The 15,456-nt window shown below is 36.0% G+C and overlaps 1 protein-coding gene across 1 annotated transcript in view; it reads left to right on the top strand.

The window, feature by feature from the left end:
• MSH4 (mutS homolog 4) overlaps positions 1-15,456 on the top strand; it is a 96,207-nt gene that overhangs the window by 17,633 nt on the left and 63,118 nt on the right. The window contains exons 7-8 of the mRNA XM_029229791.1: positions 1,931-2,103; positions 8,890-8,957. Of these exons, the coding sequence (XP_029085624.1) occupies positions 1,931-2,103; positions 8,890-8,957 (241 nt within the window). The remainder of the gene's footprint in view (positions 1-1,930; positions 2,104-8,889; positions 8,958-15,456) is intronic.

The raw sequence follows: 15,456 nt of genomic DNA, 5'->3' as shown, positions 1-15,456 counted from the left end.
AGGGATAAAATAATATCTGGATAAAGTACTCTGTCATTGACTTTCTAAATTAAAATAACATGGGGTAACGTAGACAGTCAATAACAACCAAGGCTGGTAATTATTACAAAAGGTTTCGTACTCAGTTTTACTTTGTCTCATTTCATAGTTAATCATTGTTTACCATTATCATTGTCAAACATTGCTTGAGTTCCTGCTATATATTAAATGATAGGATATTTGACCTCCAAGAGTTCATATTATAGTTGAAAGAAGAAATTGAGGTCTTTTCACAGACTTGAACCAAAGAATATTAGGTTAAAAGATGGGCATGCTATCTACTGAACTGTCTGAATAGCTCTAATGCTCCTATGGATTTGTTACTTGTTCAGCATACTGTTTCACCCATTGATTTCTATAGCAAATGGCAGATTTAGGTATGCTCCCCACCTCCTTTGTTCCTGCAGAAGACAAGTTCTCAAAATTGTGCCTGTGACTTACCTATGATGACCCTCACTCCCAGCCAGGACTTGATTTGAATAGTTCCCTAAAAATTTGTTTAAATTGATATACCAAAAATTTGGCAGTCTGATTACTTGAGTCATTTTTACTTCCTTTCCTCTCTTAACCCAGATTCAGTATGTCAGTAAATCCTCCTGACTCAACCTTTAGAGTACATACATATTCTGGATCACTTCTTAGCATTTCCGGTGCTACAACCCTAACCCATACCTCCATCATTTTAGCCTAGACTGCTGTATAGTGTAATAGCCCCTAACTCGTCTCTCTGCTTTCTTCCCCTCCTACAATTAGTCTATTCTCAACCTAGTGGCCAGAGTGTGATCCTTTTAAACCAGAAATAAAATCTTAGAACTTTCCTGCTTAAAATCTTCCAGAGCTCCTATTATATTTAGAAACAATTCAGACTCTTTACCGTGGCCTACAAGGACTTATGTGTTCTGGTCTCTTTCAACTTCTTCATTCATCTCCCTTAATTCTTACCCTCACTTGCAGTGCTCCACCAACTTTGGTCTTCTTTCTGGTTCTGGAGCCAGAAAGACTACCTGGGCTTAAATTGCTGTTCTGTTTTGCCCTTTTAAACAGTAACTCTTTTCTTGTTCACTTATTTGGAAACCTTGGGCAAGTTAATTTCTTTGTGTTTCAGTTTCTTCCCTTGTAAAATGTTAATAATAGCATCTATCTCATACCATCATTGTTAGAATTAAGTAAGTCAATATATGTAAAGTGCTTAGAATAAGGCCTGGCACATACTTTGTGTTCACTATATGTTAGCTATACTCACCATCAATTGTCATCATTATTCCCATCTCATCATCATCTTGGCATGGATGCCTTCTTAACTCAACTGCCGAATATACATACAGGTCTTTCTCAACCAACCTAACTAAATCAACCCTCCTGGTCATTCTCTGTACAGTTCTGTTTATTTGTTTGTTTGTTTTTGACAGTTTCTGTACCTGATATTATTTTCTTTCTTTCTCTTTTACTTATAATTCTCTAACTTCTTAAGTTAGAACAGAGTGATTATATTACTCATTTTATCAGTGTAAAAGTTCTCCCCTTAAGGATGTGTTGTTGATATCTTGCTATTATTGATGGAATGCCATGGACTAGAATATTTTATATTAGTCTGAGTATTGTTAACTGATCTATGAAAAAAGCCATGAACTAAATGCAAGAAGATTCTGTCGATCTTGTTAATCAAAGTGTGCTTCACTGACTGACAGCATACCTGAGATTGTATTTGAAACGTAGATTCTCAAGCCTCATCCCAGACCTACTGAATCAGAATCCTCATGTGATTTGTATGCATATTAAAGTTTGAGAATCACTACCGTAGATTATAGGATTATTTTAAAAGTTAAATTACAGTTTTATTGGATTTTCCTTAGTATACTTAATGAAATTTTCCTAACTTGTGTTTTTAAAGGAGCAATCACACACTCTTTGGTGTTCTAAATTACACTAAGACTCCTGGAGGAAGTAGAAGACTTCGTTCTAATATATTAGAACCTCTAATTGATGTTGAAACCATTAACATGAGGTTAGATTGTGTTCAAGAACTGCTTCAAGATGAGGAACTCTTTTTTGGACTTCAGTCAGGTAAATGAATATCATCTACTTTTACAAATACAATTTTTTTTTTTGCGGTACGCGGGCCTCTCACTGTTGTGGCCTCTCCTATTGCGGAGCACAGGCTCCGGACACGCAGGCTCAGCGGACATGGCTCACAGGCCCAGCCACTCCGCGGCATGTGGAATCCTCCCAGACCGGGGCACGAACCCTTGTCCCCTGCATCCGCAGGTGGACTCCCAACCACTGCGCCACCAGGGAAGCCCAAATACAAATTTTTTAACAAAATACATTGTCTTCTTAAAAAGATACCAGTCCTGTTGGGTTAAGGCTCATCCTAATGACCTTATCTTAACTTGATGACATCAGCAAAGGTCCAATTTCCAAGTAATATCACATTCAGATACTAGGGTTTAGAATTTCAAAGTTTCTTTTTGGGGGATACAATCCAACTCATAACATGAGGTAAGAGAATTGCCCTTGGCATCTGTTCACTGGCATGGCAGTGCAATTTTCTTTTTAAATCTGTAGGTGGAGGGGCAGTTTATATGCACTGATCCGAGTCCAATTCCTGGTTTCTAGCAACTTGATCTGTCTTCCATAACCTCACTTCCCCAACCTCCCCTCCTGTTGCTCTGGAGGTCTAAACGGGAGTGGTACTTGAAAATCTAGAAGGCATTTACAGCCTTTAGGTTTTCCTAAGTCCAATTCTAAATACCTTTTAATTAATATAATTTCTTCAAAATTCTGACATTATACTGACTGTGCCTCTGCATTTCCAATGTTGTTTTGTATATTCATTTTTTTCTATATATTCCTGTGTATTTTGTGAGGCTTTGGGAAAGGTACAAAAAGGCCACTTTTTAACTGGTCAGCCTTGTTCACAGCAACACCTTATCTCTCTTCTTCCATTAAACATCTTGTTGAAAAACAAATTTTCTGCACACACTATCTTCTGTTCATCACTACATCTTAATCAATCAGCCTTGTCTCTGTGCTGACTCCTGCACTGAGACTGCTCTTGTCAAGGTCACTATAGCAGATATTGTTGGTTCTCTGTCCAGATCTTCTTGGGTCTCTTTTACCTTTCTTTGTGCCCCTTTTCCCTGCTATGTGTGCTTTTGCTTCTAATGGCCTATACCTGGACTCTCTTTAGAGGCCTGCCCTCAGGCTATTAGAGGGCTTTGCTCTCAGGCACGGAGTGCCAAAAGTGCCTTGTGGACCTTAAATGACTGAATGTTGTGGGAGTATGAAAGCCCAGCTGTCTCACACTGTTTTGGCAAAAACCATGAATGTAACTTAAAGTCCACAAGCCTTCTACAGGATCGGTTGAAGTTACCTTCCATAGGACTTTGCCTGAAATTATACTTTTGTTTGGCTTTTTTTCTCTTTCCTGTCCTTCTTGTCTTCTTTATTGGTTTCTCGTGGAAGCAAATTCTTAATATATTACTTGCACATGAATCTTCATCTCAGCCTCTGCTTCTGGAGCACCCAGCCTAAAACATTCACCCATAGTCTCATTGTTTTTAAATTTAATGGACACATATTAGTTCTCCTATTTGAAATCCAACTTCTTTGATGCTGCCAAAAATCTCTCCTTATTGAATTACTGCCTTTCTTTGCTTCTGTGATTATACAGTTTCCTAGTTTTCTTCCTATTTCTTTGGAGTTTCCCTTTTTTTAAGCTCTGTCACTCATTTCTTTAATGAGTTTGTGACTATCCAGTCAAAACCAATGGGGTATCTCCCTTGTAATGTTATCTTTACTATTTCCAAATAGACTACAGGACTGTATACTGTCTTGGAATGTCTTCAGAAAGCTCTGTCATTGATCAGGTAACAGAGTAAAAACCCCAGAGTCCTTTCTTTCAAATGGAAGTGAGAATGACTTCTGAGTCTTCTTTTTAGGCTTGTTTTCCTTTGCTCGTTCCCTAAATGCTATGGCTCTTCAAAGGTATGTCCTGGGTTGTCTTTTTACCCTGTATATTCTTATTATATGATTTACCCACCTTCTTGGTCTTATAATTATCATTCACGTATTCGTAACTTCCAAATTTACATCTCATGTCCAGATATCTCTATAGACCTTCAGCCCCATATATCTTATTGCCTACTGAGCACTTATTAGATGTTCCTTAATCACCTCACATTTAATGTGTCCAGACTGTGCCATCTTCCCTTCTAAATCAATCCCTTCTGATTTCAGAGAATAGCTCTACATCCAAGCTGTTTACCAAACCAGATACCTGGAAGTCATTCTTGACACTTCCCTTCCCTGAAATTAATCATCAAATTTTGCAAAGTCTCTTTTCTATATATCTCTTGCATGTTTAGCTTCTATTCCCAATGCTGCTGCTCCAGCCTGGGGTACCATTTATCTATAATCTGATTTATTGCAGCAGCCTTCTGTTTGGCTTCCTCCTCCAGTCTTGTTCTTTACAGTCTCTTCTCTATATGAGAGCCTGAGAGATCTTTTGAAAATATAAATCTGAGCATATTACTCTTCATTAGTTTCTCGTTGTTGATGTAACAAAGTACCACAAATTTAGTGGCTTAAAACAACATGAATTTATTATCTTACAGTTCTGGAAGTCAGAAATCAGTTTTGCTGGGCTAAAATCAATGTGTTAGCAGGTCCACCGTTTCTTCTGGAGGCTCTAGGGGCAAAACTGTTTCCTTGCCTTTCCAGTTCCTAGAGGCCATCTACATTCCTTGGCTTATGGCCCTTCCTCCATCTTCAAAGCCAGCAGAATAGTTTCTTCTCTACTTTCTGACCTCTGCTTTTGTCCTTATATCTTCTCTCTTTGACTGATCCTCCTACCTCCCTCTTTTTTTTTTTTTCTTTTTTGGCCACGCAGCTTGTGGGATCTTAGTTCCCTGACCAGGGATAGAACCTGGGGCCCCGGCTGTGAGAGCACAGAGCCCTAACCACTGGACTGCCAGGGAATTTCCCTGCCTCCTTCTTATAAGGACCCTTGTGATTACTTTGGGACTAACAAATAATCCAGAATAATCTCTCCATTTCAAGATGCTTAACTTAATCCCATCTTCAAAGTCCCCTTTACCAGATAACATATTCAGAGGTTCCAGGGATTAAGATGTGGACATCTTTGTGGGGCTACCACATATCCACTTGCATAAAATCCTTCAGTCTCTTCTCATTACTTTTAGGATAAAATCCAAACTCTTCTGGATGGCTATTTCTTTATCATCTCCCACAGCATCTCTTGTTACTCGTCACTTGTCATTCTGCCTTCTAGTATAATTGAACTTCTTTTAGTTACTTGAACATATCCTGTCTCATGTTCTGGCTTTTAAAATTTTTTTTAATTTAATTTATTTCCATTGGGGTATAGTTGATTTACAATATTAGTGTCAGTTGTACAACATAATGATTCAAAATTTGTATAGATTATACTCCATTTAAAGTTATTACAAAATAATGACTATATTCCTTATGTTGTATAATATATCCTTGTAGCTCACTTATTTTATACATAGTAATTTGTACCGCTTAATCCCCTACCCCTTTCTTGACCCTCCTCCCTACTCTCTCCCCATTGTTAACCACTAGGTGGTTCTCTGTATCTGTGAGTCTGTTTCTGTTTTGCTATACTCTTTCGTTTGTTTTATTTTTTAGATTCCATGTATAAGTGTTTGTCTTTCTCTGCCTGACTTATTTCACTAAGCATAATACCCTCCAGGACCCATCCATGTTTTCGCAAATGGCAAAATTTCATCCTTCTTTTATGGCTGAGTAGTATTCCATATATATGTACACACACATATACCACATCTTCTTTATTCATTCATCTGTTGATGGACACTTAAGTTGCTTCCATATCTTGGCAATTGTCAGTAATGCTGCTGTGAACATTGGGGTGCATGCATCTTTTCAAATTAGTGTTTTTGTTTTTTTCAGATATATACCCAGGAGTAGAATTGCTGAGTCATATGGTAGTTCTATTTTTAGTTTTTTGAGAAACCTCCATATTGTTTTCTACAGTGACTGCACCAATTTACATTCCCACCATCAGTGTATGAAGGTTCCCTCTTCTTGACAACCTTGCCAACATTTGTTATTTGTGGTCTTTTTGATGATAGCCATTCTGACAGCTGTCAGGCGATATCTCATCATGGTTTTGATTTGCGCTTCTCTGATGATTAGCAGTGTTGAGCATCTTTTCGTGTGCCTGTTGGCCATCTGTATGTCTTCTTTGGAAAAATGTCTATTCAGGTCTTCTGCCTACTTTTTAATTGGATTATTTGTTTTTTTGATATTGAATTATTTGAGCTGTTTATATATTTTGGATATTAACCCCTTCCCGGGTATATCATTTGCAAATATTTTCTCCCATTCAGTAGACTGTCTTTTCATTGTGTCAGTGGTTTCCTTTGCTGTGCAAAAGCTTTTAAGTTTCATTAGGTCTTATTTGTTTATTTTTATTTCCTTTGCCTTAGGAAACAGATCCAAAAAAATATTGACCATTCATGTCAAAGAGTGTTCTGTCTAGAATCTTTTCTCTTTCTTCTCTGTAACCTCTTCTCCCAAGCTACTCTTTAGCCAACTGCAGTTCATATCTTTTACCATCCTAGTTTAGATGTCACTTCTTCTAGAAGCCTCTCTGACTCCCCAAGTCTATGTTAGGTATCTTTTCTATATGTTGTCTATAGTATCTTGTTATGGCACTTATCTTACAGTATTGTAAGTGAATGTTTTGTTGGATGATTCCCATATGAGTCTAGAACATAATGGGTGTTCATATTTGTTAAGCTATTGATTTATTATTAAACATGTTGAAAATTGTATTCTGTTGTTCCAAAGATTATAATGTTCTATATGATGAGATTTTAATGAAAAACTTGGATTTTATTTGAAGCTTTAGTTTTCATATATTTTAAGTTTTATAATTCCTTATAATAGAAAGTTTTAAATTGGCATCTACAAATGTTAAATATTTCTATATTTTCTTTATCTTGACAGTATATAATTTATCTTAACATGTAATAATGAGAATGTGAACCTCATAAAAAGTACAGTACGTACTTTCTTGTAGGCATTCTACAATAGGGATGAAAACATGAAGATTAAGTTATAAGTTTTTGTCCTCAGGGATCTTACATTCATGTTAGAGACACAGAACTCTAAATAAATAAATATGATACAGTGTGAAAAACACAATAATAATTTAATATTTTGTGGAAACATAGAGGAGGGAGCTGGGATAAATATAGTATCCAGGATTCACAGAGATAATATTTTAGCTCTCTTAAGGGAATGAGTAGGATTTTGACAACAGGAGAATTCTAGAAATGATACTCAAGACAAAGGGAACATGCCTGAGCAAGGTATGTTGATGTGCATAGGGGTAACAAAAATGTTTTTTGGATGCAGTGGCTGGGATAAAGATCCGGTATGGGTGCTGCTGTGATCCTGAGCAGTCATTACTTTCTAGGGTACACTTCTTTTTCTGGGAAGTTGAGGAGGATAGAGTTAACATAAGCTTCTGCAGTTATACTTACATTGTTACAAAAGAACTTGCTGTATTTAAGGCATGGCCAGTAGTTATTTATGACTTGAAGCCTTGGGGAATGGCAGGAAATGAGAATTGAGGCTGGTTTATGAAAAGCCTTTATATAATGCTAAGAAGTTTGGATTTTATCCTGAAATCAATAGGGAGGTGATGATTCTAAACCAAGAGAGTAATATATATGGTCAAATCCTTATTTTAGAAACATTGTTTGTTTGTTACAGTAGATTTGGGGAGAGGAAGAAGGAAGAGACTGAAAAAGAGAAAGGCCAATCTATGTGAGGGCTTAAGAGAGTCTGACTAGTGGACTCACATATAAAATGTCATGGTAGTATAATATAATAGTATACTCAGCCTATTTACTCTAATTTTTTAACCACAGTTTTAACATAATTACCATAGAAGTGGTAATTTAGAAAGAGGCACAGCTCTAGAGGTAGGCAAACTGAAGAACATCAAAAATTTGAACAAGAAAGAAGTGACATAAAATTTTTGTATTTAGTTCTTTTTTTTAAAGGATAACAATTTGGGGCCACTTTGTGAAAGTATCAATACGTTTACACAAAAACTTTTGAGATCACACATTACAATGATGATAATAACCATGAGTCATTAAGAAATAGTTACTATAGTTTAAGGTAAAGAAAAAAACACCTGGGGACATTTAAAAGGGATAGATTCCAATTATCTGTACATATACTTTTATAGTGTACTTGAAGCTGGAAAATGAGTTGAGAAGAATAAAATAACAGTTTTGAGCTCTGGTATGTGCAAGGTACTCCTATGCACATATTATTGCACTTAATCCTCACTACAACCCTAGGAGGAAGATGTTATTATCCACATTTAAAAGATGAGAACAACTAAAGTTCAGAGAAGTTATGTAACTTTTGGAAGGTTATATGGTTAGTGGTTGAACTATGCTTTCAAACTAATCTTCTCTGATCTTTTAAGTATCATGTAGAAAAGTAAGAAGTCAAAAAGGTGGGAAGAAAATTATGATAAGCAACATCTAAAAGTCAGAGAAGTAGAGTTTCAAGAAGGAAGGGGTGATCAACAGTGGCAAAATTTGAAGACAAGTTCTGAGTAATCAAAATTAGGAAAAGACCACTAGAATTTATTAGTTTACTCCTGGTAAATGTAAGATAGGTGAAGATAATTCAAACAAGTAATATTTTCAGGTAAAACTGTTCTGTTCTATTACTTGAGGATAATATTTTACATAGTGTATATTTAAAAAATGTAACAAAGTTTAACTGCTCATAGTTTCTGTTTGTTTGTTTCAGTTTTAGCAAGATTTCTTGATACAGAGCAGCTTCTTTCTGTTTTAGTCCAAATTCCAAAGCAAGACACGGTATGTTTATGTACAAATTATATGTTATATTGTTATACCTTATGTGATATAACTTGTCTTAATATGATGTAACAATTGGAAAATATGAAAATCTTTTGGAAATGTACGTCATTATTAATATCTGGAGTATTATACCTTTTTAAAGGAAACTTTTTTCCTCAGTGTATTATCATATATGATATATTTAAAATTAAAAGTTTCTTAGGTGAGGAATTGGTATATTTTCATTTATCAAATATTTACTTAAAGAATTTGGATATAGTTTTCAAAAACCTTAGATGACAATAATTTGCTTAATAAATAGAGAAAAATTGTTTTAGTTCCAAAGGTCCTTTAAAAGGTGATCATTATGTGAAGTTTGATTAGTTTTCAAATATGCTTAACATTTAGGAATGAAACAAAGTCTTTGGATATTTTACAAATTTAAATACTTAGTGCCATATATACAATGGAATATTACTCAGCCATAAAAAGAAACGAAATTGAGTTATTTGTAGTGAGGTGGATGGACCTAGAGTCTGTCATACAGAGTGAAGTAAGTCAGAAAGAGAGAAACAAATACTGTATGCTAACACATATATGTGGAATCTAAAAAAAAAAAGTGGTACTGATGAACCTAGTGGCAGGGTAGGAATTAAGAGGTAGACATAGAGAATGAACTTGAGAACATGGTGGGGGAAGGGTAAGTTGGGATGAAGTGAGAGAAGCATCGACATATATACACTACCAAATGTAAAATAGTTAGCTAGTGGGAAGCTGCTGCATAGCACAGGGAGATCAGCTTGGTGCTTTGCGATGACCTAGAGGGATGGGATAGGTAGGGTGGGAGGGAGGCTCAAGAGGGAGGGGATATGGGGATTTATGTATGCATATGGCTGATTCACTTTATTGTACAACAGAAACTAACACAGTATTGTGAAGCAATTATATTCCAATAAAGATCTATTAAAAAAATAATAAGTAAATACTTAGTGCCTATAGGCACATTCTATAAAGAAAGTAATAGATGGTTTTCATTCTTCCATTTAAGGTGAATTGAAAAATATTTACTTTAATGAAATACATGTACAGTTGACTGTTGAACAATGCAGGGTTTGGAGTGTCCCCCTCCCCACCCCCCATACAGTTGAAAACCCACGCAGGTGTGTAACATTACAGTCAGCCCTCTGCATAGGAGGGTTCTGCAACTGGATTGTGTCATACTGTATTTTTTGAATAAAATCCACCTATGAGTGGACCCGCACCATTCAAACCCATGTTGTTCAAGGGTCACCTGTATATTTTTGCTCGTGTGCTTAAAAAGGAAAGACGTCTTGTACATCAGTAAAATTTGATTTAAAATTTGATTACTTTGCAGATCCATTGAAGGCTTATCGATGTTTAAGAAGCCTTTCCATATTGTAGAGATAATTGCTCTTAAGGTTCATTTACAATAAAAACATTATATGGAAAAGTTTTGGCTGTTGGGCAGGCAGAGAATTGGAAGTTTCCTTAAATAATTGAAACACCTTAAAATTCAATATATGCAAATGAGAGGTAACCTAGAACAACTGATGTCTGGAACAAAATTAGTTGGTTTCATACAATGAGGTTAGAAGCATTCCTTCCTCTTCAATTTTCTCATAGTGTTTGTGTAGAACTGATACTATTTCTTCCTTAAATGTTCTGTAGAATTCACAAATGAAGCCATTAAAACTTGGAATTTTCTTTGTAGGAATGTTTTTGACTCTAAATTCAACTTCTTAAATATTTAATAGATATGATGCTATTCAGTTTACCTGTTTCTTCTTCTTCTTTTTTTTTTTTTGGCCACGCAGCTTGTGGGATCTTAGTTCCCTCACCAGGGATTTGAACCTACAACCTCAGAAGTGAAAGTACAGAGTCCTAACCACTGAACCACCAGGGAATTCCCAGAATATCTTACTTTTAATTAGGGTGTTTATTTCATTTGTACTTAATGAGATTATTGATATGTTTTGATTTAAATCTGCCATCATGGTACTTTTTTTCTATTTGCTTTCTTTTCCTTTTCTTCTGCCTTCTTTTGGATTAATTGAATATTTTTTATGATCTCATTTTACTCCTCTGTTGATTTATTGGATAGAACTCATTGTTTTGTTATTTTAATGGTTGCTTTCAGGTTTATTGATTACATCTTTAGCTGACTTCAGTCTACCTTCAAATAATATTATGTCACTTCACATGTGGTATAAGAACCATAGAGTAGTGGCAACAGAAGCAAAAATAATACAAGTTGGGAGTATATCCAACTAAAAAACTTCTGCACAGCAAAAGAAATAACCAATAAAATTAAAATGTAACTCCAGAATTGGAGAAAATATTTGCAAATCATATATCTGATAAGGAGTTAATATTCAAAATATATAAAGAACTCATATAACTCAATAGCAAAAAAATAAACAATCTGATTAAAAAATGGTCAGAGGAACCAAATAGATATTTTTCCAAAGAAGACATATGAATGACTAGCAGGTGCGTGAAAAGGTGTTCAGCATCACTAATCATCAGGGAAATGCAAATCAAAACCACAATGAGATATCACTTTTTTAGAATGCCTGTCATCAAAAGGATGTAAGATAGCAAGTGTTGGTGAGAATGTGGAGAAAAAGGAACCCTTGTGCATTATTGATGGAATGTAAATTAGTGCAGCTAAATTTATGGAAAAGAGTATAGCAGTTCCTCAAAAAATTAAAAAAATAGAACTACCATATGATCTAGCAATCCCATTTCTAAGTATATATCCAAATGAAATAGAAGCAGGATGTCGAAGAGATATCTGCACTCCCATGTTCATTGCAGCATTATTCATAATAGCCAAGATACAGACACACACACACAGACACACACTGGAATATTATGCAGTCATGAGAAAGAAGGAAATACTTCCATTTGTGGCAACAGGGGTAGCATTGAGGGCATTATGCTAAGTGAAATAAGCCAGACAGAAAAAGATAAATACTGCATGGTTTCGTGTATGAGAAATCTAAAAAAAAAAAAAAAAAAAAAAAAGCAAACTCACAGAAAGAGTAGAAAAGTTGTTGCCAGGGCTTGCAGATCAGGGAAATAGGAAGAAGTTGGTTAAAGGGTACAAACTTTCAACTATAAGATGAATAAGATCTGCAGATCAAATATAAAACATGGTGACTATAGTTTATAACACTGTATTGTATAATTGAAATTTGCCAAGAGAGTAAATCTTAAATGTTCTCACATACAAAAAGAAAGATAAATATGTGAGGTGATGGATGCGTTAATTAACTAGATGGGGGGATCCTTTTGCAATGTGTATGTACATCAAATCACCACAATGTACACTTTAAATATCTTACAATTTTATATGTCAGTTATACCTCAGTAAAGCTGAAAAAGAAAACCTTATGGTAGTATGCTGCCATTCCCCCCATTCCTCCCACTGGGCTATTGTCATATATTTTATTTCTACATATATCACACAGTTGATTTTTTAAAATATAACAGCTTTATCAAGGTAGAATTCACAAAGCATACACTTCACCCGTTTGAAGTATACAATTTAACCATGTTTTGTATATTCATCGTTGTACAACAAACACTACAGTCAATTTTAGAACGTATTCATCACCCCAAAAAGCAACGCTGTACCTGTTAGCAATCACTTTCCATCCCTTCCAATCCTCTTCCCCCCAGTGCTTGGCATTTCTAATCTATCTGTTCCTTTAGATTTGCCTATTCTTGACATCTCATATAAATAGAATCACACAATATATAGTCTCTTATGTTTGGCTTTTTTCACTTAGCATAATGTTTCAGGTTAATTCATATTGTAGCATACATCAATATTTGATTCTTTTTTTTTTCTTTTTCTTTGCGGTACGTGGGCCTCTCACTGTTGTGACCTCTCCCGTTGCGGAGCACAGGCTCCGGACGCACAGGCTCAGCGGCCACGGCTCACGGGCCCAGCCACTCCACAGCATGTGGGATCTTCCCGGACCGGGGCACGAACCCGTGTCCCCTGCATCGGCAGGCGGACTCTCAACCACTGTGCCACCAGGGAAGCCCTGATTCTTTTTATTGATAAATAATATTCCATTGTATAGATATAGCACATTTTGTTTATCTGTTCATCAGTTGATGAACATTTGAGTTGTTTGCACTTTTGATTATTGATAATGCTGCTATGAATATTTATATACAAGTTTTTGTGTGGATGTAAGTTTTTGTTTATCTTGGATCTATACCTAGAGTGGAATTGCTGGCTCATATGGTAACTCTATGTTTAATTGTTTGAAAAACTGCCAGACTGTTTTCCAAAGTGACTATCGTTCTACATTTCCACCAGCAGTCTATGAGGGTCCCAATTTCTCCACATCCTTGCCAACATTTGTTATTATCTGACTTTTTGATTCTAGTCATCCTAGTGGGTATGAAGTAGTCTCTTGTGGTTTTTATTTGCATTTCGCTGATATGACTAATGATGTTGAGCACCTTTTCTTGTGCTTATTGGCCATTTGTATATCTTCCTTGCAGAAGTGTTTACTCATATCCTTTGCTAATTTTTGATTGGATTGTCATTTTATTATTGAGTTGTAAGAGTTCTTTATATATTCTGGATATAAGTCCCTTATTGTATATATGATTTACAAATATTTTCTACCATTTATTGGGCTGTCTTTTCATTTTCTTCGTATGTCCTTTGATATTACATGTTAATTCCCTTCCAGAAGGATGACTATTTAGCTTTCTTTCCTTTTCCTTCTATAAACATGGACACTTCCCTACTTCCCCTCACCCAGTAAGGTTATAACATAATTTTAGTTAGATCAAAATGATTATGACTATCCATGCTACACAGAACTGAGCATGCACAACTTTTCACATTTTTCCCCCAGAATTAATAACTTTTTTTGTGTGTGGTTTACCTTGTACTTTCACTAATTCAAGCATAGACATTTTCACCAATTATATAAATATCCTTTCAGTATATTCTAAATATCCTCTCAGTATTCATTCATTCACTTCAGGTACTCAGTCAATTTCAACCTCTGGAAGATGTCTCTCCCACAGGTTTCAAACTTGTTCCAATCTGGATTGGTTACCTCTCTTTCGCTAGTATACAGCTATGACCCCAGATTTCTCTTCATCATCATTGTTTGTCTTTCCTGTGTTGGATCTCTCTTTTTTTAAAAAAATGTTTGTTTATTTATTTTATTTTTGGCTGCATTGGGTCTTAGCTGCAGCACGCAGGATCCTCCGCTGTGGCGTGTGGGCTCCTTGTTGCAGCACATGGGCTTCTCTCTAGTTGTGGCTCACATGGTCAGTAGTTGTGGTGCATGGGCTTAGTTGCCTCTCAGCATGTGGGATCTTAGTTCCCCGACCAGGGATCCAACTCACATCCCCTGCATTGGAGGGCGGATTCTTAACCACTGGACCATCAGGGAAGTCCTGGATCTCTTGTTTTTTATATCCCAAGTCTTCCTCTGTTTTCACTTACTCTCTTCTTTTCATGGAGCACAGTTTTTAGTAACTTTTTGAGAAAGAGTGAGACTTTATATGTCTAAAATGTTTTCTCATTTCCTCATGATTGATTGATAGTTTTGCTGAAAATAGAATTCGTCAGGAAGTAATTTTTCTTCAGAGTTTAGGAGGCATTTCCCCACTGTCTTGTAGCTTATAATGTTCCTATTGAGAAGTTGAAACCATTGAGACTCCTGAATTTTGGATATGACTGACATATTTTCCCCCTCCATTCTCTGGAAGCATGTAAGACCTTTTGGTTTCAGCATCTTTAGAAAGTGAAAATAAAAATTAAATAAAATCTCAAATCTTCAGAAAATTTGCAAGTACATTACAAAGAACTTATTTTCCTGAAAATTTTAAGAGTTAGTTGCTGACATGATGCTCTGTCACTCTCAAATACATTAGTATTTCTTACAACAAGGATATTTTCCTATTCAACCACAGTAAACCTTCAAAATAAGGAAATTAATGATAATACCATTTAATAACATTTAATCCTCAGACCTCATTCAAGTTTTTCCAGTTTTGTCAATAATATCCCTTATTATTATTTTTTAAGATGTATTTATTATTTATTTATTTTTTAAATTTTTGGCTGCGTCGGGTCTTAGTTGTGGCATGTGGGATCTTTGTTGAGGCATGCGGGATCTTTTGTTGTGGCGCACAGGCTGTTGCGATGCACAGGCTTCTCTCTAGTTGTGGCATGCAGGCTCCAGGGCATGTGGGCTCTGTAGTTATGGCACGCGGGTTCCAGAGCGTGTGGGCTCTGTAGTTTGCAGCATGCAGGCTCTCTAGTTGAGGCGTGCACGAGCTTAGTTGCCCTGCGGCATGTGGGATCTTAGTTCCCTGACCAGGGATAGAACTGGCGTCCCCTGCATTGTAAGGTGGATTCTTTACAACTAGACCACCAGGGAAGTCCCGCCAACAATGCCCTTTATAGAAAAAGGATTCAGTTAAGAATCAAGCATTGCCTTTAGTTTTC

Source organism: Monodon monoceros, unplaced genomic scaffold (genome assembly GCF_005190385.1).
Source record: "Monodon monoceros isolate NGI ecotype Baffin Bay Population unplaced genomic scaffold, NGI_Narwhal_1 Super_Scaffold_18, whole genome shotgun sequence".
NCBI classification, from domain to species: domain Eukaryota; kingdom Metazoa; phylum Chordata; class Mammalia; order Artiodactyla; family Monodontidae; genus Monodon; species Monodon monoceros.
The sequence above is the reverse complement of the archived record's forward strand: the minus strand, read 5'-3'. Positions and strand labels throughout refer to the sequence as shown.